The sequence below is a fragment of the Clupea harengus genome, chromosome 11 (assembly GCF_900700415.2).
Source record: "Clupea harengus chromosome 11, Ch_v2.0.2, whole genome shotgun sequence".
Classification (NCBI taxonomy): Eukaryota; Metazoa; Chordata; class Actinopteri; order Clupeiformes; family Clupeidae; genus Clupea; species Clupea harengus.
In genome coordinates this window covers 11,931,110-11,959,076 of record NC_045162.1, presented here as the reverse complement: position 1 = coordinate 11,959,076, position 27,967 = coordinate 11,931,110, and the positions used below count along the sequence as shown (strand labels likewise).

The following is a 27,967-nucleotide window of genomic DNA, read 5'->3' as shown; positions in this document are numbered from 1 at the left end:
ACAAACACCTGAGGCCATCTGAGCATTCAGTATCTCAGTTAAACCACAATTCTCATCCAGGTTTGCCATGCTTGCCTGTTACCGTTTATAAATAAGTAACGCCATTTCACTTGCAGTGCGTAGTCTACTCTGCGTGTAGGCTAATCAAAGCAAAATTCCGGACATAGCATCAGTTTCAGAAAGCGTTATCTTACCCGTGCAGTCAAATAAACGAAAACAGCTCACATGAGGGAGAGAATGTATGAGCTTAAGTCCATTCCGCGTTAGAGTGGATTAATATAACACATTGTGCAACACCACTCTCTCCTCCCTCCCACTCCGCTCTCTCTCTCTCTCTCTCTCTCCATCTCTTGCGCAGTTGTTTTACATCAAAAGCGTGGTCGTACATTGTGTACCGAGATCTCCACCACGTTGGCAGGCAGATATAGGGATTGAGGAGGAGGGATGAACTGGACTGTTAAGTGCTGCATAGCTTTTGTGCAATAAGCACTGAGGAAATTGTGTTATGACAAGTTTGGTAAACAACTCAAAGAGGTGATTGAATGTTGTGTGTCTAGTTGTTATCGGTTGGTGTGATTCTGACGCAGTTAGTTATAAGCTACTGTAGACTTTTAGTCGTTTGATGATATGGTGGGCTACTCATGAATATTCCCAGTCTTAAAATCATCATAGGCTACCTGGATCTGAAGAAGCTACTGTACACAAGAGGCCGTTGGAGATAGGCTACAGCCTTAACAGCTTATAGGTTACAGCAAATTCGTGCAAAGACTGGGAAAACAGACTGGTCAGAGACAGCAAAAACAGGTCAGATAAGACTGTGGACTTGACGGCACTGCGTTAGCTACTGCATCTTTAAGTGTAAACTAATCTATTTGGTCAGCTATGGAAACCAGGACTTCTAACACATTCGCTTAAAGTCGTTTGCGAAGTGCACTTCATATTTCTAATGCAGGAAGGATACACCAACGAACTTGAGACTTTTCGATTTTCGCTCTGCAGCAGTTGATATAGCCTAAAGTGGTCAATGGTAACAAATTAACAATACAATTTCATAGCTAGTTGTTTCTACATCTGACAACGATGTTTTGTAACGCAAGACGGATCTGCCCCTGCGGTCGTCCGCATGTGACTATCCGTCAGGTGAGAGTCGCCAGATTGTACTGTTTTTTGGAATCGCTGTTAAGCCTTCCTCACAGTCTAAAACACGAGGCGTCAGGAAAGTCGCAAGTGTCAGAAAAACATCGGTGCCCACGAATGTTTTACTTTCCTCAACACCATGGTAGCCTAGCTGAAATGACGTCAATATAGACACAACATTTTCATAACACACCATCAAGTAAATTAGTAATTTGTAGTCGAGGGGCGCATTTTAGTGAAGAAAAGTATAGAGGCACTTGGAAATGTAACGAAATGATGACTGCAAAGTATCAACAAGATGGCGGCGACATCAGCGAATTAGGATCCAATTTTGATCTATCCCTTGTGCTGCCCCCCTCTCCCCGGACGCACCTCGGTCCTCCGGTGTCCGTGCGAGAGCTTAAAGGCAAACTCCCATAGCCGTGGAGGACTCAGCTGAGCCGAGCAGTAGGCTACAGACAGTCACTGGTCACTGATCCGGCGTCCGCGGTCTCTGAGCCCTGACCTAATCGATCATAATAAACACTGGGCCCAAGTAAACGCCGTGTCATTTACCACTCTGCCGATGTTTGTTTGCGTGTTTGTTTGTGTGTGCGTGCGTGTTCGTGTGTATGTGTAGGCTAGGCTGTGTGTGTTGTATGGGGGCGTTGGAAACCCGAAATAGTGGGCTAGAATCTAGACTGCCTACTTTAAAGCATAATTTTACAATCATCTGAAAGATTTTTATAACCGATGCTATCATGTATCTTTATTCTCATTATTTAATTGGTTCTGTTATTATCACAAATGCAATTCAGTCAGTCATTTTTTTGCTCTTGAAGCTCCTGAAGTGTATGATTGTGTGAAGTAGCCTAATATCCAGAGGCTTATTGAAATGGGAAATTGTCTTATGTGACCTGCAATAACAACTCACTTAAAAAAAAAGACTAAGACTAAGTCATGTATAGCCTACCCATTGGCCATCAAATGGCCTATTACATATTTAAAATAACTGAAATCAAGAATTATTGAGATGAAGTCCTGCACAATCTTTTGTAACTTTACTCTTGTAGACGGCCAAAATCCATTGCAAGTCTTATCCCCAAGGAGGATATCAGTGATACAACATCCACCGTGCAGTCACTTGTGCAACAGGGCAGAACATATTTTACAGAAAGATTAGTTGGTGTCCAGGTGATATCCAGGTAATGCCGAATGACTACCTGTGTCCTTACCTCTGATTTTACTGAAGGTACACCTTCCACTTCCCTTACGGCTCATGGATGAACATAAAATCCACGTGGCTCACTTTAGCATGTTTAGATGCTCTCCTGTCTCCTGTGCATTTAGCACCATAGGTCAAAGCAGATACCACCTGCATTAGTGTGCAGGTGTACTAGTGTTTGTAATATTTAAAGGCACATTTGAATTTTTCAGGTGTATGAAAAAAGCTTGAAATGAATTCAGATGAAAACCATAAAGTGCTGTTTTGTTAATGTTTTCAGAATTTAATAATCATTGTAGGTCCATATAAATTGCAGTTTACGACAGTAAAGAGCACCTTAACAGTTAGACAACCTTGCTAAGTTGGCAAGTTTAGCGCTATATAAATAACATTTAATTGAATTGAATATTCTACTTCATATCACATTACAGGTTTAGCTAACGTTAGAGGAGGTTACTGTTTCTACCCGAACTGGAATAGGGAAAACTCGTTTGCTTAGCTCCTTAGCTGTCAGATTGTTTCTTGGTATGTAAGATACCCCCCCTCTCTTCAGATCATGACTCTACACAGATTGTCGTTGCGGTTGCGACAGGCGGTATGTATTTGCTAATATATTTTTTATATTTTTCAGACTTAATTCTGACTATGTTCAACAATGCTTTCATTGACCTTTGGCGTTACTTAATGCACCAATGCATGAATGGAGCTTTTTCTATTAATGAATGCACCAATACATGTCCTGTCTCCTGTGCATTTAGCACCATAGGTCAAAGCAGATACCACCTGCATTAGTGTGCAGGTGTACTAGTACTCATTGTAGGTCCATATAAATTGCAGTTTACGACAGTAAAGAGCACCTTAACAGTTAGACAACCTTGCTAAGTTGGCACCCAATGCACAGAGCCTTTGTGTACTGACATCATTGTAGTGGATGAACAAGACTTTTGTTTGACTTTCTGAACCAAATTTCTGACCCATATGTTCTCTTGAGGCTGGTCTGAAACAAAAAAAAATATGCGCACATTCTCTAATGCCACTGTGGTGTTATTTAAATCATGATTGTTCTGAAAGTGCCAAACGTCCGTTTGAGACTTAGGTGGCAATGGACTGTGTGAAAGGTATATGCTCCATAAGACACAACTTATTGCGGTGGAAAAAGAGTTAGTGATGTTATTTAAAATATTTGTGAGTTGATATGGTTTTGCATAAGTGTTCCTATGGTGCCAAGTCACAGGCTTAGACAAGTTTTCAAAACTTTATAATGTGTAAGAAACTGCCAAGATGAAAAGTCTTGTTTGGTATGATAACTGTTCTGTTAACTATGCTGTGTGTGTTCTGATGGTATCAGACATACAGAGATCAGATAACGATTTGCTATATATATTTCAGAAAAACATCTTGACATCGGATGCAAATGGGACAACACGAAAAAAAGAAGTGATGAGTTAACACAAATCTAATCAAGTAGGACTACTGGTTTTCGGCACTTTTTATGATTAAGTTAAAACAACTTCAGTCACAAGTTTCTTCTCACGATGTAGGCTACACCGTCTTTTCCTTAAAGCGTAGCTAATTCACCTGTAGGTGGCAGTAAGCCATGTTATTGCAAAATATATCCACGTGAGCTATGAAGAACATACTCCCGACGTAACTTCCGTTTGATCTTGTCAAAGATGGCCGCGTCCATGAATGTTGCGTCGTGACAGAATAGCCGCGGGTGTGACAGCAAATTACAATCAAATCGTAGCACAGTGTTGATGTCCTGTGTATGACTGGTTTCCGTGCATGAACACCTTTCGAGGGTAAGCTATTGGGCTAATTTCAACAGTGAACTTAAAGCTTGTACAGGTGCTTAGGCATTGATATAATTAGCCTGCTACCCAATGTGATGTCTAGCGGTTGACTTCCAGGTGCTAATAACACTGTTATGCAATGTCAATAGGTTGCTTACACTCATTTGACACCGTTACATGCCCAGTGTATATGACATGTAGCTAGTAGCTATTTCTGTGCCAATATTAATGCACATATATTATATATATATGTATATATATTCTATATAAGGGGGTTCAGAAATTGGGCTCTGTAAAGCGCATTGAGACAATTGTATGGTTTTAGCGCTATACAAATAACATTTAATTGAATTGAATTGAATTGAATATTCTACTTCATATCACATTACAGGTTTAGCTAACGTTAGAGGAGGTTACTGTTTCTACCCGAACTGGAATAGGGAAAACTCGTTTGCTTAGCTCCTTAGCTGTCAGATTGTTTCTTGGTATGTAAGATACCCCCCCTCTCTTCAGATCATGACTCTACACAGATTGTCGTTGCGGTTGCGACAGGCGGTATGTATTTGCTAATATATTTTTTATATTTTTCAGACTTAATTCTGACTATGTTCAACAATGCTTTCATTGACCTTTGGCGTTACTTAATGCACCAATGCATGAATGGAGCTTTTTCTATTAATGAATGTACCAATACATTAATGGAGTTTGCCATCAAATAATGCATCAGTGCGTTAATGGAGTTTGTCATCACCAGGTGACCCAAGCCCGGCACTTGCACAGTAGCAGGAGGGGCCAGCAGCTGGAAGCAGTGGCTGTGGAGCCTGAGCTGCCCAAAGAGCTGTCTTTCTTCAGGACCAGAGAGAGTGACCCAGTACGTGTCAGCCCCACATACCACACACATAACACCCTACATCATGTTAGTGATTTTGACTAGTTGGGCAAACCACTTGTAACGTACTGATAGCAATGCAGAAGTCAAGGGTCAAAGCCCCCCCACTGAGATATACAGTGCCCTCCACAATTATTGGCACCCTTAGTGAATGAAAGGGCTGCTCAAAACATTAAATTAAGGGGTGCCAATAATTGTGGCACCCATGTTTTGGAGAAAAATATTTTATTTACTGTCCAAAAAAAAAATTCTTTCAATAATTTTACTTCAATGAAAAGGTAAGAATGTTGTGAATATTTTGAGTGAAAGACCAAGAGGATGAACAGCAAAGACACATTTTTTCATAGCCTGTTTTGCCCGTATTCACTAAGGGTGCCAATAATTGTGGAGGGCACTGTAAGTGCATACTATTAGTTCATACTGTGTCCAGCCTATATGTGATTAACTGCTGTTGGTGAGATATAGGCCAAGTTAATGTACACTGTTCCATTAGTATTTGAATAATAGTATTGTTTTATTATATTCAGTGTTCAGCTTGTACCTGTGACAACTTTATTTGAATTACTTTAAAGCAGTGTATTTGTGTGTGTGACCCCCTCCCTGTCCTCCTTCCAGGCCTGCCATGCTGAGGTACATATGGGCCAGTACTACACCTTGTCCCCCGTCCACCTGCGCACCGTCTTCCCACATGGACTGCCGTCCCGTTTCCAGCTACAGGTATCCAGTAGCAGGGTGTGGGGGTGGTGAGGGTCAGATGTTGCGAGGGATTACTCATTGTGGTCAAGTTAGGACTGTAAAGCATTCCTCAGGAGCTTACCTCGCTTTGCTCTTTGAATACTCATTGTGGTCATAGGAGTCTAAAGCATTCATTAGGAGCTTACCTTGCTTTGCTTGTCAGTACGAACTCCTGTTCAGCTGATCTGGTATCGTAAAATGATGTTCATATATCGACACAATGGAGAAAGTGTTTACCATACAGTATAATGCTTACTTATTTGTGTGTGTGTGTGTGTGTGTGTTTTATCATTTAGATGAAGACATTTAATGAGACATGTGTGATGGTGAGGCAGCCCGCCCTGGAGCTTATATCTCATCTGAAGAAGGCAGACTACAGCAAGCCTGCCGTGCGCTACATGTTCTGTATCCTTTCTCCAACAAACGACATTGTACTGGATGTGAATATGAGGCTGAGTGTTTAGTTCCTGTTGTTGCGGTATGGTCCTTGACTGCTGCTGCAGATGGGGCAAATGGCTGTGGAAAGACGATTTCACTCTGTCATGCACTCCACTACTGTTACACACAGGGATGGCTGGTGCTACATATACCTGACGGTCAGTTCCGCAACACACAAACACGGTCATAAACAGAACCCACACACCAGATAATTTGTGATTGGTCACTTAAAGTGGTGTCAAGATAGCCCCTACAAAAACTTTTTGAAGAGTATAGACTGGGTTGGAGACAATCTGATGTTAACCAAGTGGACTTTTCATGTCAGTTCTTTTCTTTCCATTCATCTGTCCGTATAAGTGGGCTCTGTTGATTCACATCAAATGTTAAATGTGTTTGTTATCTCTGTGTAGCTCACCTATGGGTGAAAAACTGCAAGGAGCTCCTGCCATCCACGTTCTCCCCCTCACGCTTTGATCAGCCAATTGAAGCCTCCCACTGGCTTCGAAACTTTAAAATCACCAATGAACCCCTCCTATCAAAGGTAGGTGATTAGCTTGCTCTTTGGTTGAACAAAATATTTATGTTACTATTCGAATGTAGTAGATATGTTTCACAGAAGCTATTTTTGACTTGTAGGTACAGGAAAAAAACAATAGGTCAAATTTATGAAGGGTGTATAGCCCTCGTTTTTCTGGTCAACATACAAGCCATAAACACTTGTATGCGCACTGTTGAACAGCGAAGATGAGTGCAATTTACCCGTTAACCCGTTATCACCTTTCGTAATTTGGTGATTCATTATTTGAATGTATTAATTGACCACTTGATCCTCGTGTGATCAGCCAAGTTAGATTAGTCTTAGAGAAAATCATTTGGCCCAATAAAACTAGTCATGCTGGCACACTCAATGAATGCTATACTAATGAATGCTATTAGATTCTGTTGTATTTACCCACTTCTCTGTATCGCACAAAAATGTAGAATAGCAGACATTTTGGGTGATTGTATTTACTGAAGCAAAGGGTATTTGCAGGATGTTGTTACAGAAGTGTAACATTATAACATAGAATAAATTACCATAATATACTTGTGTTAATTAACAGATAATGTATTTAATATTGATGAATAATACTAAACCTATTCTGTCCATGTGTCCAGTGGCTCCTGTTATAAGATACGTGGTTAATAAAGCCTGATGCACTGGTGTGTGTTTGTGTGTGTCTGTGTGATAGCTGAAGACCACTCAGCGGTACGTGTGGACTAAAAGAGAGAGCACCGAGGAGGGGCGCACACTGGCAGAGCTGGTGGAGCAGGTAAGGGCCTTATACCCTCTCTGTGTGTCAGTCAGCATGGTCAGTCACCTCCTTTTAGCAGCTTAGATCATGTGTGTAGCATTCATGATATTATCAATAATTGGCAGGATATACAGTATTTATTTATTTTATTTCCTCACCCTCTTGGTTCCTGATTAATTTGCATTCCGTCTTGCTCTTTCCTTCTGTTAATTTTTCATATTCTTATTTCTCTTCAGCCTTCTTCATACACTTTCTCTCCCTCTACTGCCTCTTTTTTCTCCCTTTCTCCTTCTTTCTCTCACTGCATCACTGGCTGGCTCTCTGTTAATCTTCTTGGCCTTTGTTATCTCTCCCCCCCCCCCATAGGTATCCTGTTAAGAAATAAAGAAATATAATATATATATAATGGCAAGCCAATCAGAAAAGATCTATACTATATATATTGTGTATATATAGATATATAATTGTCTATCTCCCACTCCCTCCTCTGCCCCTCCCCCCAGGGGGTGGCTCGTGTGAGGACCAGCAGTGATGTGGTGGGGGCGCTGCTGAAGGAGCTCCGTCTGCAGGCGGGGCAGCCCATGGAGGGCAGGCAGGAGGGCTTCCGTCTGGCCGTGGCGGTGGACGGTGTGAACGCACTCTGGGGCCGCACCTCGCTTAAGAAGGAGGACAAGAGTGTGGTGAGTCACGGACCTGTCACATCGTCGTCGTCACTATTAAGTCACAAGTCTCCAGTTGGCTAGATGCCGTGTTGTTACACTAAGCTGTTTACACTGTTTTTACTCATTCTCTCTCTCTCTCCCACTCTGTCTTCACTCACAACCTCCCCCTCCATTCTTTCTCCATCTTTCACCATCTCTCTCTCTCTCCATATCTCTCTCTCTCTCTCCATATCTCTCCATATCTCTCTCTCTCTCTCTCTGTTTCCGTTTCCTCTGTCCTGCTCAGGTGGCTCCAGAGGAGTTGACCTTGATCCACAACTTGAGAAAGATGATGAAGAATGATTGGGTGAGAACCCAGACATCTGGTCTCACAGTGAACTCCGCAGGGGGGCTTTATGCTTTATTAGCTTTAGTCACAGATTCATACAGATTCACCTGTCCGAGAGAGACACACACACACACACACACACACACATGTCCGAGAGAGAAACACACACAAACACCTGTCCGAGATAGAAACACACACACACCTGTACCATGTTTTCCCTCTAAATGGTTCTTTCCTCTTTCTCCTACTCCGTCTTCCCTCTCTCTCTCTTCCCATCCCTCTGCTCTCTCTCTCTCTCTCTTCCTGTCCCTCTGCTCTCTCTGTCTTTCTTTTTCCTATTCGCTCCTCCAGTGTGGTGGTGCTGTGATCTCCTCTCTCTCCCAGACGGGTTCCCTCTTCAAACCCAAAGATGTGTACCTGCCCCAGGAGCTGCTTGGAGAGGTCAGGGGTCCCCTCACCTCACTGCTCTCACCTCACCGCTCTCACCTCACTGCTCTCTGTGCTGACGAAAATGTATCTCCGTACAAAATGTGTCCTTGGATTAAACTCTCTACTAATGACTACTAAAACAGTCTACTAAATTACTACCAAGTGTATGTGTGCACTAAACAAACCTTTAGAAACATTCTCCTACAGAAGACAGTGTGAATAAGAAACCACAGTTGGATGCCTGTGTGTAGACAGCAGCAGACATTTTTTTTTTTACATATTATAGATAAATATCAGCCTTATTCTCATAGGAGGAGGGGAATAACTAAGTATTAGGAACTCGTGTTAGATTAAACAATGTCATTTTTGACGTGTTTGACATTGACGTGTGTTTGCTGAACTGGACTGACCCTGCTGTCTGTCTCTCTGTGTGTTTGTTTGTCTGTGTGTTCGTCTGTGTGTTCGTCTGTGTGATCGTCTGCGTGTCCGTCTGCATGTCCGTCTGCGTATCTGTCTGTGTGTCTGCTGTGCTCCCCAGGATGGTTTTGATGACATGGATCCCTTTGTACCAGTCCCAGTCTCCAATTACAGCGAGAAGGAATCTGAGAGTTGCTATCTGTATTACATGGACCGGAACTGGCTACAGCATCCACACAGTAAGTGTGTTTGTGTGCGTGTGTGCGTGCGTGTGCGTGCGTGTGTGTGTGTGTGCGTGTGTGTGCGTGTCTTGTTTTTGTTATGTGTTTCAAAATGCCGTCTCTGTCTTGATGTCTGGTTTTGATGTGACTTTCGTCCTTGTAGGTCGAACAGAAGAAGGAAAGAAAGAACTCCTCTTCCTCAGCAACAGAAATCCCAACGTCTTGGAGAGACTATGTGCGTCACTGTAACGTCCTGCCACGAACAAACAGAAGTTCAAACAAACACAAACGTGTAAAAACGATGTACATCAGAATACCTGGGTTATTGTTTTTCTCTCTGAAACTGCTCAGAAAGCGATCACCAGTTCAGAGGTGGATCCATGTCCCTTCCACACCACATCACAGGCAGCGGCTGCCTGAATACTCATAATCATGTGTTGGCCACTTGTTCTGTAAATTGTACACTGTATCGCATGGTCATTTTTTCATATTAAAATACTTTGGAGAAAGCATCTCAGGTTCTCCTGTCTTTTATGGTGACTGTATGCAATCAGACAGAATCCATATATGGCACTGTACTAATAAACAAACCAAACATGGCTTGCTCCGTTGCTAATGCTGACACCTGCTGGTAGCACCACAAAACACACAGTTGTGTAATGTATAACCATTAAAGACCTTAATCGTGGACATTCATGTCGCATTATCATCTGTGCTGTCTGTAGGGAAGACGAAATGACTGCAAGCGTGCGACACATTTCAGTATCGAACATCGATCATGTGACAGAAACAAGTCTGCCGCTGGAGTCGGTGTCATATGACTACACACAGGCAGGGAACCCGGAAATGAAGATAAAAAAACAGTATGACTGGAGTGATCATCTAGTCTGCGTACGTTTGTTGTCATTATACGAGAAGAAGGTTCTCAGTGCTCAGTGCACAAGTCAAGGACATGCATGTGTTGGTGCCAACCTCTGGAAATTTGTCTCAGGATTCATCGTTCAACAACAACTATGAGACTGACCGCAATTCTCCTATGTGTTGTCTGTATCGGCGCTCCTGTAACCAGCGGAGGTTTGTTTGCATTACATTTAGTCATTTAGCAGACGCTTTTGTCCAAAGCGACGTACAAGGGAGAGAACAGTCAAGCTAAGAGCAATAAAAAGTATGGTGTAACAATAAATACTACTTTACATGAGAATTAGAAAACAACGACCTAGAAAAAAGGAAAAAGAAGTGCAGGAATGTAACTGCTGAAGTGCAAGTTAAGCGCTAGTCAGGTGCCAGTTAGGAAGGGAGGTGCTCTCTGAAGAGTTGGGTCTTCAAAAGCTTCTTGAAGGTAGTGAGGGACGCCCCTGCTCTGGTAGTACTAGGCAGTTCGTTCCACCAACGTGGAACTACAAATGAGAATAGTCTGGATTGCCGTGCTTGCACAGACGGCAGTGCCAAACGACGCTCACTAGACGAGCGCAGCGTCCTGGGTGTAACATTTGCCCTTACAAGAGCATTTAGGTAGGTGGGAGCAGAACCAGCAAGCACTCTGTAGGCAAGCATAAGTGACTTGAACTTAATGCGAGCAGCTACTGGCAGCCAGTGGAGCTCAATGAGTAGCGGGGTGACGTGTGCCCTTTTCGGTTGGTTGAACACCAGACGCGCCGCCGCGTTCTGGATCATCTGTAGTGGTTTTACCACGCAAGCCGGCAGCCTCCGTTAGGAGGGCGTTGCAGTAGTCCAGGCGGGAACTCACCAAGGTTTGCACCAGCAGCTGGGTGGCATACTGGGTAAGGTACGGCCTGATTTTGCGGATGTTGTATAGCGCAAAGCGGCACGACCTGGAGACAGAGGCGATGTGGGCCGTGAAGGTCAGTTGGTCATCAATAATGACCCCCAGGTTTCTTGCTGTTTTGGATGGAACAAGAGATAAAGAGTCGATATTGATGTTATGGTATGTTTGTATACTCTTTAAGAATATATCCGAAAGTCGGTCTGCCTTTAAATCATGGTAGACAATGTGCTGTCATTTAAAACCAGTCCTCAACAGAGTACTCTTGAAAGTGTGCATGTGTTATTTATTTCCAATAAGTATGAACTCACATCGAGCAAAGTCATTGCATCACATCACTTTCACTGTTCTGTGTTGTGTCCAGTGGCGTAACGTAGTGACGACGGGCCCAGGTGCAAGATATTATGACGGGCCCCCCTAGTGAACGCTAAAAAAAAAATCGTAGCGTTCCCTACTTCCACAACCGCGTCTAAAAAAAACGTTAATCAAAGGTGTTTGTTATCGATATAAATAGTGTTTAATTAATCAACCTTACATATTTCAGAAGTGATTGGTGTGTACACAATGAACTAAGTCTTGTTTGACTCTCAGCAGGAAAATTTCTTACCGTAACAATTGTTAACTGTTGCATGGTTGCTGACACACCACTGAGGGCAGAAACAGCGATTCTGATCCCAGCTGCACTGCTGACTCCGTGGGCTGAAGCTGGCGACTAGTTGACGGCAATTCAAAAGCCAAAATAATCTAATTTAGGCAGCTTTGCCGCCTTCTCCTCCTGTTCTTTTTTTCTCTTGCCCTTTTCTACTTCCACTCTTGTGCTTAAAAGGCATTGTTACGAGTAAAGTTGTGCTGTGCAGTGCTCAATGAGCTAGGTTATCAGACCTTCAGACCTAGGTTATCAGAATTGGTTTAACTATAGCGTATTGTATTGTCACATGATCAAATAGAGACTTGACATTGGACAACAACATACATATTACCCAGCAATCATCATTGCTAATCACAAAAATACCAAAGAAAATAAGAACTTATTCATTTAATTGAATAGTGTTTTGATAGTTTCTATAGTGTGTAGGATAAGCATATGATTTTGTTGTAAATTGCTACTTTTTCCCAAAAAATAATCACAACCATGACTGATAGAAGTTTGCTCTTTCAGGTGTATATATTGCATTTGACAAGAGTGTCGTTTATAAAGTAGCGCGCATTTAAACGTAAGGCTACTTGGAGCAGGACCGCTCGGGTCTCGTCGGCCAATCCTTGCCTTTCAAATCCATTCTCAGTAATCCAATCCAGCCGCGGAACGAGAATGGACCTGCGCCAATCGCGGCACTTCTCTCCATAGTCGAGAACTTGGCTTGAGCTTGTGTGACGTTACGTTGCCAAGTTACGCAGACGCAAGCTCCTCAAGATGGCTGAAGCTACGACAACTCGTCAAAGTAAGTAAGTAACCACGACTTGTTTTTATTTTTCTCTTAGACGGACACACGTTTCATTTCCATATTGTATTGATTGACAAGCCTAACTAACGTTAACGCTTTCACTGAAGATACGTGCACCAATCATTTCCATATTGTATTAATTGACAAGCCTAACTAACGTTAACGCTTTCACTGAAGATAACGGTTACATTATGAACTAAGTTATGCTAAGTCTTATAACTACAACATTGCTATGAATGGAAACAGCCATGTGTAACTACTATAATGTTACTCTGAGCTGAAACAGCCAAACGGCCGAGTATTGGCAATGATTAAAGTAGTTGTTGAAAGCTTGTATCAGTTAGCTAACCATCTAGTTAGCTTGCTATCTGTATATGACGCCTGACCAGCGGTGTTAAGCGTCGTTTCTCGTATATCATACAACTCCTGTAACTGATCATGCATAATATGATTGCTATTGATAACGATAACGGTACAGGAGTGTATGTTTATGTGCTGCAGTGTCTCAGTGTATTGTTCAAAGCATGCTCATATTCAGTGTTTACTTGTTGACTACTGTACCTATTTGCTTATTGTACCTGTTGTATGATTCTAGTTAGTTAGCTAATAACATTGATTTAAATTATAAGCAGTTATTATAAATGTGTGCTGTGTATTTAATCTACATACACTTACTGCTGTAGGAAAAAAAAGTGCGTAATATTAAACATCACTGTTATCTAATTTCAGATCACAAAGGAGCTGACTGGCCGTGGCAGGGGGACAGCTCTTTGGGTGACCTCCATTGGCAACGAGGTTGGTTAGATCCTGACCAGTGTCGTGACAGTGCAGGAGGGGCTGGGACTGGACAGGATGGAGTGATGGAGCGGTACCACCAAGCAGCTGTTCCACCCCCAGTCCTGCTATACGTGGACTGTGGCCGCTGCGTGAGTGAGGGGGCGAGTAAGCTGCAGACCAGGTACACCTGGCACTTCATGAGGAGGCTGGCTGTCGGCAGCATCACCACCGATGCTCTACCACACCTTCATGGGCTGCCTGTCTGCATGCCCCTTTGAGTGGGATGCAGGGGACCTCGCTCTGTTGCAGCAGATGACGAGGGAGCAGCTCAGGCAGGAAGGGGTGCTAGCCCTTACTGATCTTCTGGTGGACAGGAGAATAAGTAGGAGGGAGTTGAGCCAGTACTGCTGCAGGAGGACATGCGGCGTGGAGGCCGCCATCAGCCTTATTGAGCGGCTGCTGCAGGAACTGGTGGGTGGGGGACCTGACTGCTGCTGCCTCCATGCTGCACACAGGTGTCCCAGCCTCTCCTGATGAGTCTGGGTTATGTAAATTCATACTTGTGTGTAAAGAAGTAAAATCACTGTATCTGCTTTTTGTCCCACATCTGTTTACTAAATTTGTCACTCATCAGTTTTTATGTTTTTTTTCTTTCTCAGGCTGTGGATGACTCTGGGGTGCCAGGCATGGACCGAGTTGACAGCATGGCAGGAACATTTATTGTCTTACTACATTCCCTCTGTGCCCTGTCATACATATTCACACTCATGTTTTTGTCTTTTCTCACGGGCTGCTGTGTTCTCTCTCTCTGTCCAGATGGGATCTCATCCTGAATGACTACAGGAGGATCAGGCGGCACATTCTAGACAATGGGGCTGTTATGGAGCAGACCACCCTGCAGCTGGTAGACGTGAGCCACACCACCCAACCTGGTACAGTGGCACAACAAGAGGGTGTAGAGGCAGGGCAACGTGGTGGTGCAAGGACTGGACTTGCCAAGCCACTTGTCTGTGGCGACTGACCCTCTCCTCCCTGCTAATGTGTGCCCACCATCTGCACCCCCCCCCCCCCAACCAGGCCCAGTTCACCAGTACCCCCGGGCTGGCAGCACCGCGGGCCAGGCACAGGTGAAGAGGAAGGTATCGTCCGCCGTCGCACCGGCGGCTGTGAACTCGTGCCCCCAGCGAGAACTCTTCCCTGCTCCACCCTCGGGCCCTCAGCTGTTCATGCTGGGTCCAGTGACCTCACAGGGGCCTGTGCTGGGTGCTGCTCCACAGGCTCTGGGTGCCAGCCTCTCCTCTGCCGTTCCTGCTCCAGTCCGAAAACGAACCTGCAGTGTTCTGCGCAACACGTGCAAGAAATGCGGGCAGTTCAGGACAGCGGAGACTGGACACAGCCAGTACAAGGGCATTATATACTGCCCCTCTGTAGAGGCTGTACCCAAGGAGCAGTGGTTGGAGGATATAAAAAAATGCATGAAAAATAAATTAATAAATTGTCCCCTCCTCCCAGAGGCATGGACACTGGCTTAGTGCCCCTCAACCCCTTTCCCTCCCAGTTTCACACTTTCTGTATATAGTTCTGTATATGTTTTCTGATATATATTATTATATTGTATATATATATATATTATGCTATAGTTGTTGTTGTTGAATTTGTTATTGCAAATAAAAGTTTGTTTACAACAAAGATTTATACATTGTTCTTTTGTGAATAGAAGGATGTATTAACTGGAACACAAATATTTTGTGAAACAATTAAAGTACCTCACACATAACTGTACATGAACTTGCATTGAAATATTCAATGTAGATTTATAAATATCTCACTAATATAAGGTAAATTAAAAGTAATATGCAAACAAATTGTGATTTCCAGTAATAAAATTGAACTTTGCAGTAAATAATGCACACCTACATATCTGCTAACAGTGGGACTCGAACCGGGAACTTTGGGGTCAACTCTTCTCTCATAAATGCATATATGTATTGAAATATTCAATGTAGAATTATCCATATCTCACTAATATAAGGTTAATAAAAGGTAATATGCAAACAAATTGTGATTTCCAATAATGAAAATGAGCTTTGCATGAAATAATGCAAACCTCAATTTCTGCCAACGGTGGGACTCGAACCGGAAACCTCTGCGCTCATAGTAATGTATATAAAAACAGAAGTTTAATGTTTTAAAAATAATTTATGATGTACATCAACATTAAAAAACTTTAGTCATGGAGGATTAGGCCATACAAAATCCCTTCCTTCTTTTTTTTCTCTCCTTTTCCCTTTTTTCTCTCTTTTTTCCTCTCTTTTCTTCTTCCCCCCTTCTTCCCCCCTTTTTCCTTTCTTCCCCCCTCATGGTGTGCGAGTGTGCCCCGGCTTTAAGGCAGACCCGAGACTATGGGACGCTGTACAGGGATCGAGGCCGGTCCCGCTATTCCGCTACGCGTGTATGTCTTTGGGCTCGGCTACGGGCCCCGACACCTCACGGGCCCAGGTGCAGCCGCACCTGCTGCTACGCCCCTGGTTGTGTCTTATGTTTGTCTATCATTCACCCTGTACTGCATGTGATCAGCAGGTAAAGATGATTGTCAGGCTCGTGACTTTGGCCACGGATCGGTGGTGTGCGAGTGCAATGCCTCACACTGTGACTCGGCGGGGCCTGTGCAGCTTCCCCCAGTGGGGCAATTCCTGACCGTCCTGAGCAGCAAAGCAGGCAGCCGGCTGGCGAGGGGGCAGGGGCAGGTCCTGAAGAACAGCACTGGGGCAGGTAAGGAGCTGTGAGAGCTACCCTGAGAGGGACAAATTGTGCGCTAGACCTGGTGCCGATCAGCTGCAGTCACAGCAGTCTCAGTCTTTTCCTTGATCAGCTACTTGCTTGCATTGCACCTTGCACCTTGTAAGACGGTTTGTAGTAAAGACTCTGCCAAATGATTACACGTAACATGTTAATAAAATGCTCCCCAGCATCTCCAGAGCAAAGTAACAGTCAGTAACTGTGAGGATTGTCTCTCATGTTTCCGCAGAACTGTTGAAGTGTCTGTGCAGGCCAGTGGTAATATTAATTGGGTTAGAAAATTGACTGGTGTCATGTAAATGTAGAGGACATGCATATTTATGAGCTATGACTGTTACACAACAGTCTAGGAATTGGCCCATTTTACTGCGCTCTTTTACATTTGATGGAGAAGAAAACACTGTTCGACGTTCACAGTATGTCAGTCTCATGTACTGAACTTTTTTTAAACAACTATGCAGAGGTAAATATAGTTTTCTATTTTATGGCACCTTTAATGGACAGTTTCCATCACTTTTGGCCAAACCAGCCTACTCGTTTTTGCCTCTAGGTGAATGTCCCCCATCCACCTCTCTGGTAGGTTTGTTTATCTCTCATTTTGTGTGTGTGTGTGTGTGTCTCTGTCACTCCTGTTTGCAGCTCTGAGACTCATCATCGTTCCCTACCAGAAGTACCAGAGGATCAAGGGTTTTGGAGGAGCCATGACAGATGCAGCCGCCTTCAACATCCGCTCCCTGTCAGGGGGCGCTCAGGACCAGCTGCTCAGACAGTACTTCGCTCCTGAGGGTAAAACCATGGGCAGCAGAGAGAGTCTCTGTGTGATGGAAGGGACTGTGTGTGTGTGTGTGTGTGTGTGTGTGTGTGTGTGTGTGTGTGTGTGTGTGTGTGTGTGTGTGTGTGTGTGTGTGTGTGTGTGTGTGTGTGTGTGTGTGTGTGTGTGTGTGTGTGTGTGTGTGTGTGTGTGTGTGTGTGTGTGTGTGTGTGTGATGGAGGGGAGAACGCACATAGGCTAATGGGGACATGAGAGCCCATTAGGGTAGAAAGCAGTACAGAGATCTGGACATCATTTATGGAAGTTGTAGTATAACCCCCCCCCCCCCCCTCTCTCTTTTGTGCTCTCTCTCCCTCCCTCTCCCAAGGTATTGCATACAGTGTGGTGCGAGTTCCCATGGCGAGTTGTGATTTCTCCACACGCTTGTACACATACGCTGACGCACCTGGAGACTACGACCTGACCAACTTTACTCTGTCCTCAGAGGACATAGAGATGAAGGTAAATTCTAATAAGCATATCAGCAGTCTATGAGACGTTAGGAGGACTTATTGTGGTGTTGCCACAGAACACCACATAATGGCCAACGAATGCATGACATGATCAGAATTCATCTGGAAAACAAGACCGTCTGTTCATGGTTTGACCAGGGTTGTATTGGGATGCATTGCCAGCTCACTATCAGTGGTGAGAACACTGAGACTGTCTGAGTTAGGATCCTGAGAGGCTTTCTTGCTCTGGTCCAGCCTGACCTCTCCATCTTCCCCGTCAGATCCCGCTGATCCAGAAGGCCCAGGCGATGTCCCCTCATCCCCTGTCTCTGCTGGCCAGCGCATGGAGCGCCCCCGCCTGGATGAAGACCAGTGGTGCACTTATTGGCAAGGGAACCCTGAAGGGCCATCCAGGAGGGAAAGAGTATACAACCTGGGCTCAGTACTATGTCAGGTAAGGGAGAGAATGCCGATTATTTTCTCAGCTTGGAGTTTAGGAAAATTAGAAAACCATCCAGAGGGTTTTGGAAGGTTAACTGTTCTCATGTGTCATAATAGTTTTGGAACATTGCAAAATATTTCTACCTATGTGCATTTGGTTTTGTTTAGTTTTTCTTAAGACACATATTTGTTACAATGAGACTGACTTGATTATGTCATTATTACACAAGGTTCATTGGTAAGGTGCTCCTTTGGAAATGGTTAATTTTCAGTCTCGCTCATTGCCTCTCGTGTCATGTCCGCATGTCAGGTTCCTTGAGGAGTATGGGAAGTTTAATCTGTCCTTCTGGGCAGTGACCACAGGGAATGAGCCCACAGCAGGCCAGATGACCAATTACAGCTTCCAGGCCCTGGGCTTCACACCTGAAACGCAACGAGATTGGGTGGCCATGGATCTGGGTCCCGCCCTTCATGCATCCCAATTTGCTAAAACCCATATTATTATGCTGGATGACCAGAGGCTTCTGCTGCCTCATTGGGCTAAAGTGGTGAGAAGGTGGGGTGACTGATTGATTGACTGACTGACTGGCTGACTGACTGACCAGAGGATTTGAACTGAAAGAAAATAAATATATACAGAAAGATAAACAGGATGGTGTATGATGATAGATGTATGGATGGATGTAGAGATAGACGAATGTATAAACAGACGGATGAATAGACAGACAGTGAGAGGGTTCGTGTTGAAAAGAGAATGAGATTGGCGAGAGATAAGGGTATGAGACTCGAGCTAATAAAGAAAAACTTCAGAGCATTCAGAGAATTCAGGGGTGAGTTGGTCATTAGCTGAGAGAGACTGACCGAGTATCCTGTCCTTCTTCAGGTCCTGAGCGACGTTCATGCTGCGCGCTACATTCACGGCATCGGAGTGCACTGGTACATGGACAGGCTGGCACCACCCGAGCTCACCCTGGGCACCACACACCACATCTTCCCACAGTACTTCCTGTTTGGAACAGAAGCTTGTTCAGGCTGGAACCCAGCGGACCGGGGCGTGAAGCTGGGCAGTTGGGAGAGGGCGGAGGATTACGCCCATGACATCATAGAGGTAACTACAACACAGCCATGACATCATAGAGGTAACTACAACACAGCCATGACACAATATAGGTAAAAACAATTGGGCAATGACATTGTTCAGTTAAATACCCTCCAGATATCATAGAGGTGTACTACATCACCGACATCAGAGGTAAATACACGCATGGAATCCATCGCAGAGGAAACTACCATAGAGGTAGATATGCCCAGTGAGGTAGATCATCATAGGGGCACTGGAGATTTAAGAAAAAAAAAGAAATGTTTTCACCTGAATAATGGACTTACCTGACAACTACATAGCTTCAAAGGTTTCTGAGGTTCTTTTTGGGACACTGTGTGTCGTCACTCAGTAACTAGTCCTGTGACATTATTTCACTCAACAGGTTTATGTCTTAGAAGATGAAATACTCAAACGTGCATGGACAGCTGTGATTGGGTACCCCCCTCCCAAACCAAGCCATGTCAAGTGAACTTCAGTTTTCAGAACAATGACTGTTCAGGCCAAGTTTCATTTTTAATTCACTCATGCCATCTCTTCTTTGTTTTGCCCCCACCTATGGCTCAGGATTTGAATCACTATGTCACTGGTTGGACGGACTGGAACCTGGCTCTGGATCTCGGTGGCGGGCCCAACTGGGTGAAGAACTTTGTGGACAGTCCCATCATCGTGGACACAAAGAAAGACGTGTTCTACAAGCAGCCCACATTCTACAGCATGGCCCACTTCAGGTAGCAGAGATTCTCCGTCCATCTCCGACTGTACCATTACACTGCACCCCTCTCATCTATCCCTGCTTCGTCCCTCCTTACTGAACCTACCTGATTCAGCAGGACAAGTGTCAATGATTGATAGATGACTGATCAGGTGCTACTTGTGCAGGGAGAGATGGAGTGCAGGTTCGAGTAACAGTATCTAACGGTCAAGCTCTGGTTTGGGTGTAAAGTACTCTGTAAAAGCCATGGAGTGAAGCACAGTGTTGTGTTAGTTTGGTCCTTTACCTTTTGGCATATTTACCTCTTTGATGTCATGGTCCTGCTGTATTTATCTATTTGATGTCATCAGTGTAGTTACCCCTATGACATCTGGGACATATTTACCTCCCTGATGTCAAAAGGAATGGAGTGCCCGGTGTGTAAGGAGGATTACTCTGCAGGGGACTCCATGTTAAAGGAAGTTAATTTCAGTAAACCTGCACCTGTACTTGATAATGGAAGGCATTAAGTAACCACTTGTCCTTGTGGCTGAAGACTCACTTGGTTTTGTTGAGTCATTATGCCCCATAAACTTGTGACTTGTGTGCAGTGTGTTGGCCTTTGAACTTTCTTTATTTCACTGCCACAGCAAGTTCCTGTGGGAGGGGTCTCAGCGTGTGGGCGTGTCTTCCAGCGAGCCCTCTGCTCTGGAGAGCTCTGCCTTCGTGCGTACGGACGGCGCAGTAGTCCTCGAGGTTCTCAACAGGTGAGCGAGAGGAGAACTGGCGCACTGTCAGTCTGAGACAGTGCAGCTGTTTAGACCGGAGGACATATTTCAGTTCTGTTTTTAAATGTGTATAAATGTGTGTGTTCTAGGTCTGAGGAGCACATTCCCTTTGAAATCTGGGACCCAGCGGTTGGCTTCATACCCATCGATGCTCCTGCTCATTCCATACTAACTGTTGTCTGGGCAACACAGTGACCCTAACAACCCTGCTTCGACCAGACAAAGAAACCGGCAATATCGAGCCCAAACAGTTTTACAGGGAAAAGGGTTCGCACACACTCACTTTTAATTCATCAGCTTTTAATTTATTGTTAACTCAAGTTGAGCCACTCCCAAGTAATGTGTACATGGATTTTCAACTAATGCTTTAAGACAGTGACCGCAAAAAGGGGAAGAATATAGAATGACAAATAATCTCTCAAGAACCCCAGAGCTGTGTACCGACTGTGCCTTCACACTTTGAAAAGCAGTTTTTGAGTCCTATAATTCCAAAATCAAGACAGGGACCGAATAATTCTGATGTACAGAATAAATAAAACTATGTAAAACAAATCCTAGGTAGAAAGTCTACATTTTGTATGGTTGAACAAAAAGTGTAAAAAAAATACAAACAACTTAAAAAAATGTTTTTTTCATTTTTATTGATTTTTATTTTAGAATTTTACATCATACACATCATATATATAATATATACTTTTTTCAATTCAGGGCTTCATGTTTTTTTTTTTCCATAATCAATGCTTTGTTCCATTCTGTTTTACGTCCAGGAGTTGTTGAACTAGAATTATTTACATTAAAAAAATAGAGTGATGGAAATGAGAGCAAAAGGAGACTATGACTGATGTGTTCAGTGATATATACACCGGTGAGAGAGGAGAGACTGTAAGGGCATCTAACTACAGAGATGACACTGGGCATGGGGCGAGTCTGACAGTGCAAATGGAAAACATGAGACAAGAAACTCAGATATTCACTTAAATTCAGATATTTCATGTGTTTCTACAGCATTACCATGTTTTTTTTTTGTTTTTGTTAAAAAAGAAAACTTAAAAAAAAAGGAAAAGAAATAATGAACTGTACACAACTGCAGAGAGGCTAGCGAGTTCTTTTGCCTTAGCAATAGTGTGCAGTTTACTGCCTTGCCTGACTGACTGACTGACTCACAGACAGCCAATTCTGCTCCACTCTTTATCTCTACGTTTATGAGCATGACAACACAACTGATCCAGGTCAGGTAGTGAATGGAAATAGGGGGAGGGGATGGTTTACAGGAACAATCTCTATTGCCAGTGAGCTGAAGATGGAGAGAATGGGAGAGAGACAGATAGAGGTGAATAGATAAAATGAACAGCTTTAAAAAAAAAAAAAAGCGAGGGAGAGGGAGGAAGGCAAAGTGGTGTATGCTGGAGGCGTGAACTCGAGCACTGAGGTTATCTTTGCTTCCCTAAACGGAGCGAAAAGAAAGCAAAACCATGAGAGGAGAGGGAGGTCAAAACTGCAGAATGCGGAGAGAGGAACTCCTTCACACGAGCACGATCTCTGCATTTGGAAAACACACAACTGGAGCAAACGGCCACACACAGCTGAACAGCCGAGTTTGGTCCAGGCCGAGCTCTGATACGTTCCACTTCCGGGTCAGAGCAAGGCTGCATCTGTTTCAGTGTCAGCCGCTGTTGGCTGCACAGTAGCTGTATAAAAAGGGCGGACAGAGAGAGAGAGAGAACGACAGAGATGGAGAGACAGACAGGCTGAGAGAAAAGAGAGAGAAGTAATATGTACACACTGACAGATGATAGAGAGACGCTGGAGCAAACATCCGAACAGGCAGACAGTCAAAAAGTGTGTGTGTTGGTGTAATTCAGACAGCAATTGTCTTTTGTGCAAGGGACGTCCAAGGATGCAGGTTAAGGATTGTGTGCGTGTGTGTGTGTATGTATGTATGTATGTATGTGTGTGAGTTCTTCAGAAAGGCTATCTCTTCTGTGTGCATGGATTGGGGTTGATAAAAGAAAGCTGAGGGCTTTGTGTGTGTGTGTGTGTGTGTGTGTGTGTGTAATTAAGAAAGACAGGGACAATGGTGTCCACGGGTGGTGTATGAGTGTGTGTGTGTGTGTGTGAGATTCTGTGGGTGTGTATTTCAGAAAGACACAGACTACTGTGGGAAAAGGCCCGTACTGAAGGATGCCGGTCACGGGGAGTGTGTGTGTTTGTGTGTGTGTGTGTGTGTGTGTGTGTGTGTGTGTGTGTGTGTGTGTGTGTTTCAGAAAGACCATCTCTCCTGTGTGCGGGGATCGGTGCTGTGGGACGAGGGTTCTGTGGGCGTCTGAGTGCTGCTGTCTTCACCACTCAGGGACTTCCTGCAAACTGGACATGTGTCATGCTGCAGAGAGGTGGGGAGGAGAGAGAGAAACAGAGGGATGATACAACAAGGATGAGGAGAGAATGGAGGTGTACGAGACAGAAGGAGAAAGAGAGCGGGAGGGGGACGAGAAGAAAGATGACGTGTATAGACCGGGGGGGGGCAAAGAGAGGGGAGAGAGAGGAGGATGGCGAAGTACAGAGAAGGAGGAGGGGAGAGAAGGACACGATAGAGAGAAAGAGGGAGGAATGAAAAGGGGGCGAGGGGGGCAGAGGAGGGGGTAGAGATAGCGCAAAAGAAAAACACAAAGTAAGACTCTTACACAGACCCTAAAAGTGGCTTACTGCCAGTGGGCTTTATACTGCCTTACCAGTTCCAGCCAGGGGACGATGCAGTCGCTGTGGAAGAAGTGGTTACAGGGCAGCTGCCTGACGGGTTCCCCGGCAGCGTAATCCTCCTTACACACCGGGCACTCCATGTTAGAGTCTGAAAGAGATAGAGAGATAGACAGATAGAGAGAGAGAGAGAGAGAGAGAGGGGGATGAATAGGGAGATAAATAGAAAGAGTTCCGTCATGTTCTACATATGCTTCATCACAGAAAGAGTGAGAGAGAATTGCCTGCGTGTGGTGCTGTTTGTCTGAGAACACACTGAAAACTCCTCTGAATAGACTGAACATGATTTTCATCAAACCCTCATCACAGTTCTCATTTCTACTTGGGGTTCGGGTTGAGAAGATGAGGGAGTTTAGGGGCAACGACAGACTGGGAAGTGGGAGAAGAGACAGAAAGAAGGGAGAGTGGAGAGAGAGAGAAAGAGAAAGAAAGGGAGGGGGCAGTAGAAAGATTGAGGGGAAGGCAGGAAAGACAAAAAAATAGATGAGGAGTGGGAGAGGGGGGAGGCAGGCAGGAGAGACAGATAGGGGGAGAGATAGGGGGAGAGATGGGGGGGGGTTTAGCCCAGACCCCAGATTCCTAAACTGAGTCACCTCATCAGTACCAAACTGACAGCACCCGGGGAGCACACAAGACAAAAATAGCAGGAGATGGAGGAGGAGGAGGAGGGGGGGCTGGAGAGAGACGGAGGGAGGGAGAGCAAAATAAGGAGAACGAGACTGACCTGACTGTTCCTGAGAGATGATTACTGTGGGGAGGGACGAGATCTTCTCCTTGTCAGCTGGAGGGGGGCCTGTGTTCTCAAACTGGCCCAGTAACTGGCAGACACACACAATCCATCACAGTTAACTCGGGAGGAGGCTGCTAGCCCAACACACTGAACTCAACGAGAATAGCCCATGCAAGAAACATGCACATGACCACTTGATGTCATAAGCACTGTGCCATACAGGTAAGTCTCCAATCCATAGGTGAATATGATCATATCTATCGTATTTTGTCAGCTAGTATGATCTAGACCTGTGTGATGAGTGAGTGAGTGTGATCTAGAGCACCTGTATGATGAGTGAATGTGATCTAGAGTAGCTGTATGAGTGAGTATGATCTAGCGTACCTGTGTGATGACTGCATCCAGTCCGCCCTGTCCCCAGGCGTAGTCTCCAGGGTTTGAGTGCAACATCCTACACACACACACACACACACACACGGATCTGCATGAGTTTTCAGTCATTCACACATATCATTGTATTTGGACTTTTAAAAGGTGTTCACATACCACGGCAGAGGCTGGGAGCCTGGAACTCCTGAATTGGCAAAGAGACCAGCGAGAAACTGCTGTACTATTCTGCAAAGAGAGTGAGTGAATGACAGAGTGAGTGAGTGAGCGAGCCAGCAAGAGATACAAAGTCACTTCTCAGCTAATTTCTAGCGGATTCCTCGCCATGCTCCTGAAAAGGTAGGAATCGCACACAAAGTTCTATAAATTACAAAGGTGTTGCTATGCTCTGGTTATGCCTGAGAAATCACAGCTTCATAGGCGCTTTAGACAGATCACACTTTCAAACACCACAGCTGTTGCCAAGGGCCAGTAATGGGATATGGATGGGTGGTGTGGGGAAGTCCAGTGATATTTACGTGTATCAGAGCCCTGCATCATCACACTCACAGCTGTGCTCCCATCTCATAGATCAATGCATAATTCAGCAGAGAGGGAGATTCACACTCAGCATTCAATATTCATTCAGGGATTCAAGGGGAGAGAGGTCAGACAGCCAGTGAGACAGAGCGTGGGGGGGGGACAGAAAGGAGAGGGGGGGGGGGGGGGGGCACTAAAGGGGGAACAACAAAGAGACCTATGCAGAAACTGAGCACAGTGGATGGATGGGACAGTGAGATGGATGGAGGGAGAGGTGGGGGTGGTGAAAAGGAGATTAAAGTGAGAGAGATGTGTGGAGGCAGGGACATGATGAGCGTGACCCTGGCACATAGATACACATGCACGCGCGCGCACACACACACACACACACACACACACACACACACACACACACACACACACACACACACACACACACACACACACACAGAGAGATATACCCGGATAAAACAAAAACATAACTTTTTCCTATTCTCAGATCCATGAATTGTATAATTGTCTATTAATAAATCTATGTTTTATGTCCTTGCTGTAAAAGAGATGAGAGATGCCTAGAGACAGCTTGTTGTAAGAGAAACAAGAGTGAAGAGATTTGTACAGGCATCTAGCTGTTAGAGAGATGAAAGATGTGTAGAGAAAGCTAGCTGTGAGAGAGATGAGAGATGTGTACAGAAATCTAGCTGTGAGAGATGAGATGTGTAGAGAAATCTAGCTGTGAGAGAGGAGAGATGTGTAGAGAAATCTAGCTGTGAGAGATGAGAGCAAGAGATCTGTACAGGCAGCTGTCTGCCCGCACAACACACTCACCCTTCCACAGCTGGGGACCGGTCGGGTCGACTGCTCCCTCTGGACCGGTACCGCCTCTGAGTGTGGACACGCGGAGGGCGACTCAGGCCCCAGTGATCGCTGCTGCCTCCCAGCGGGCTCCCCAGGGGCCCCCCCAGTACCCCAGGGACTGAACCGCCAAAGCTCCCCCCGCCCAGCCCCAGACCCAGACCCCCGCCACCTCCTCCACCAGGCACCCGGGGCTCTGAGTCGGGACTGTCAAGGTCTACTGTGAACGGCCTGTCCACAAAGAGCAGGCGCCAGAGCTGATAGAGAGGCACAGTGAAATGGGACAGACAGGGGTAAAGTGTGTGTGTGTGTGTGTGTGTGTGTGTGTGTGTGTGTGTGTGAGAAAGAGAGAGACCAAGAGAGAACAAAATGAGAGAGAGAAAAAAAAAAAAAACACAGAAATCAACAATAGAGGAGTTGAATCCATGTTCTTTGTCTATGTGAAAGGCTTATAATTTCAATTCTCACAATGAAATCAGCAGAGAGGCTTATAACAGACAGCCAGTTGCAATGTGTACTAAATAACTATGATGCACAAACAGAATGATGCACAGTGTGGATGATATCAACACAGCTGTTGGGGAGAGAGGGAGTAACTCAGAGCCTGGTGACTGCATGAGTGTTTCAACATGACACAGTGAGAGAAAGGGCACTGTACCTCTGCAAACTGTGTGGCCGTGTCGTCTAAGCCATTTGCACTGTTTTCTAGAAAACTAGAGGCAACAGAAACAGAGAGCGTAGTGTTCAGCACATTTGTATGTCAACACCAATCTGAACTACACAGCTTGTTCATGCTCACATTAATGGGAATTACTTAACAAATCTGTACAAATTGTGACGAAACAGAATACCATAGCCTGAATACGATGGCCTAGTCTACAGAAAAACAGGACAAACCCCTATGTAGAACATCATAAAACATGCATACAAAAGTTCATATGTACCTGGAATCTTCTGTCACTTCTTCAATGAAGCCCGAGTCACATCTAGGGCAGATATATTCCTAAAAACAAGCCAGCATTATTCAGTATAAAGCATTGATCACAACACTGCCGTCACACAAGCTGTTGGTGTCTTCAATGCACGCACCCGAACAAGCTTATTTTAGTGATGGCAGAACCGGCAAAACACGTCTGTGGCTGCACTCTCGAAAGTCAAAAACTACAAAAGAACGGCCCTGGAACCGGGACATGGGAACTCCATCAACCTGATTTAATGGTGCTAATGGGTGTCATTGGGCTAACTGATTCGATTACAAAATGGGATTATTTCCATAGGTGGATATTCACGAATCCATTCAAGATTGTCTCAACAACCTCTGATATTGGGTGTATCGTAGTCGTTTAACTTAAGGCTGACATTTGCCTAGTGGCTAGCCTTGGGCCATTTCGGTTTCGCTTTTCTTTGCGTTATCAATATAAAACATAATCAGTAGTGTATACGCCTTCACCCTACATAGTATCATCGGACTTCAACCACCGACTTCATTATTTGATGGGAAAAAAGACGATGTAAGACAGAACAATAAATCCAAAACAAACCATAAGCTAGGTAGCTAATATCAACGTTAAGGAAGTAACGTTAAATTACGGTATGTGACAAGCTGCCTAAAGCAGTCATCTGAATTCAACAGCAATAACATTACTGCCTATCATGGATGTTGTGCTGGACATACCACCGATCACTCGATTTAACGTCCTGTTTCAAGTCTGGACGACATAAACAACATTCCTTCAGCTTTTGTTAGGGCCCCGCATACAGCCAGCTAGCAATCCTACGCTACGCTAGCGGGTGAAAAGAACCAAGGAATTGTGCTAGCCAGTCAGCTAGCATTGACAAGCTCGGTTGTTTTGCCTCGCTCTTTTTGGCAGCGTTTCTCCAGACCAGGGCAGACATTGTATGGAAATGGCAGAACAGACATGCACCAAAGCAGCTTACATACCGGGAGTTTAGGGCTCACTTCACCCTTACAACAGTGACAGAAGAACCGATGCGGGGGAATCGCCGCTGCCTCCGCCATTTTTCCTGGAATAGCACAAACAGTGACGTCGTCCTGGTCGAGGAAAGAGGCGGTCCGCCAGCAGCCCA

General features: G+C 44.8%; 4 protein-coding genes across 25 annotated transcripts in view; 2 read left to right on the top strand and 2 right to left on the bottom strand.

Annotated features, from left to right (window-relative positions):
• LOC105906726 (histone-lysine N-methyltransferase ASH1L-like) overlaps nucleotides 1-1,709 on the bottom strand; it is a 30,751-nt gene extending 29,042 nt beyond the window's left edge. For 10 of the 12 annotated variants that reach the window (XR_004164594.2, XR_004164596.2, XR_004164595.2 and 7 more), the window contains exon 1: nucleotides 195-372. The gene's annotated coding sequence lies outside the window, so the exon portion shown is untranslated. Of the gene's footprint in view, nucleotides 1-194; nucleotides 373-1,509 lie in introns of those variants that run through there. The other 2 variants (XM_031575850.2, XM_031575854.2) reach the window with 1 other exon arrangement.
• On the top strand, nucleotides 408-10,060 carry dap3 (death associated protein 3). Of its 10 annotated transcripts, XM_031575865.2 has the most exons (15): nucleotides 410-534; nucleotides 2,895-2,936; nucleotides 3,731-3,805; nucleotides 4,648-4,689; nucleotides 4,889-5,005; nucleotides 5,639-5,740; nucleotides 6,055-6,163; nucleotides 6,262-6,354; nucleotides 6,607-6,737; nucleotides 7,429-7,509; nucleotides 7,995-8,171; nucleotides 8,440-8,499; nucleotides 8,833-8,922; nucleotides 9,449-9,566; nucleotides 9,712-10,060. In XM_031575865.2, the coding sequence occupies exons 4-15, from the start codon at nucleotides 4,651-4,653 to the stop codon at nucleotides 9,795-9,797; spliced, it is 1,203 nt and encodes a 400-aa protein (XP_031431725.1). In that variant the 5' UTR covers nucleotides 410-534; nucleotides 2,895-2,936; nucleotides 3,731-3,805; nucleotides 4,648-4,650; the 3' UTR covers nucleotides 9,798-10,060. The 10 variants fall into 10 exon arrangements, with proteins under 10 accessions (XP_031431722.1, XP_031431719.1, XP_031431721.1 ...); XM_031575862.2 differs by lacking the exon at nucleotides 3,731-3,805 and having other exon boundaries at nucleotides 408-534; XM_031575859.2 differs by lacking the exon at nucleotides 3,731-3,805 and having other exon boundaries at nucleotides 408-1,140.
• Nucleotides 10,061-10,282: 222 nt separating this feature from the next.
• On the top strand, nucleotides 10,283-21,186 carry gba (glucosidase, beta, acid). 2 transcript variants are annotated; one of them, XM_031575858.2, is made up of 10 exons: nucleotides 10,283-10,622; nucleotides 16,131-16,322; nucleotides 16,989-17,135; nucleotides 17,489-17,622; nucleotides 17,894-18,066; nucleotides 18,364-18,601; nucleotides 18,937-19,161; nucleotides 19,720-19,883; nucleotides 20,497-20,613; nucleotides 20,724-21,186. In XM_031575858.2, the coding sequence occupies exons 1-10, from the start codon at nucleotides 10,505-10,507 to the stop codon at nucleotides 20,827-20,829; spliced, it is 1,614 nt and encodes a 537-aa protein (XP_031431718.1). In that variant the 5' UTR covers nucleotides 10,283-10,504; the 3' UTR covers nucleotides 20,830-21,186. The 2 variants fall into 2 exon arrangements, with proteins under 2 accessions (XP_031431718.1, XP_012690381.1); XM_012834927.3 differs by having other exon boundaries at nucleotides 10,346-10,622; nucleotides 16,128-16,322.
• An 800-nt stretch (nucleotides 21,187-21,986) lies between these two features.
• Nucleotides 21,987-27,967, bottom strand: rnf115a (ring finger protein 115a). The gene is made up of 9 exons (XM_012834928.3): nucleotides 27,822-27,967; nucleotides 26,824-26,882; nucleotides 26,538-26,592; nucleotides 25,853-26,136; nucleotides 24,665-24,733; nucleotides 24,503-24,569; nucleotides 24,113-24,206; nucleotides 23,364-23,479; nucleotides 21,987-23,014 (listed from the first exon to the last, which is right to left on the bottom strand). Exons 1-9 carry the CDS (start codon nucleotides 27,897-27,899, stop codon nucleotides 22,895-22,897), a joined length of 942 nt encoding a protein of 313 aa, XP_012690382.3. The 5' UTR covers nucleotides 27,900-27,967; the 3' UTR covers nucleotides 21,987-22,894.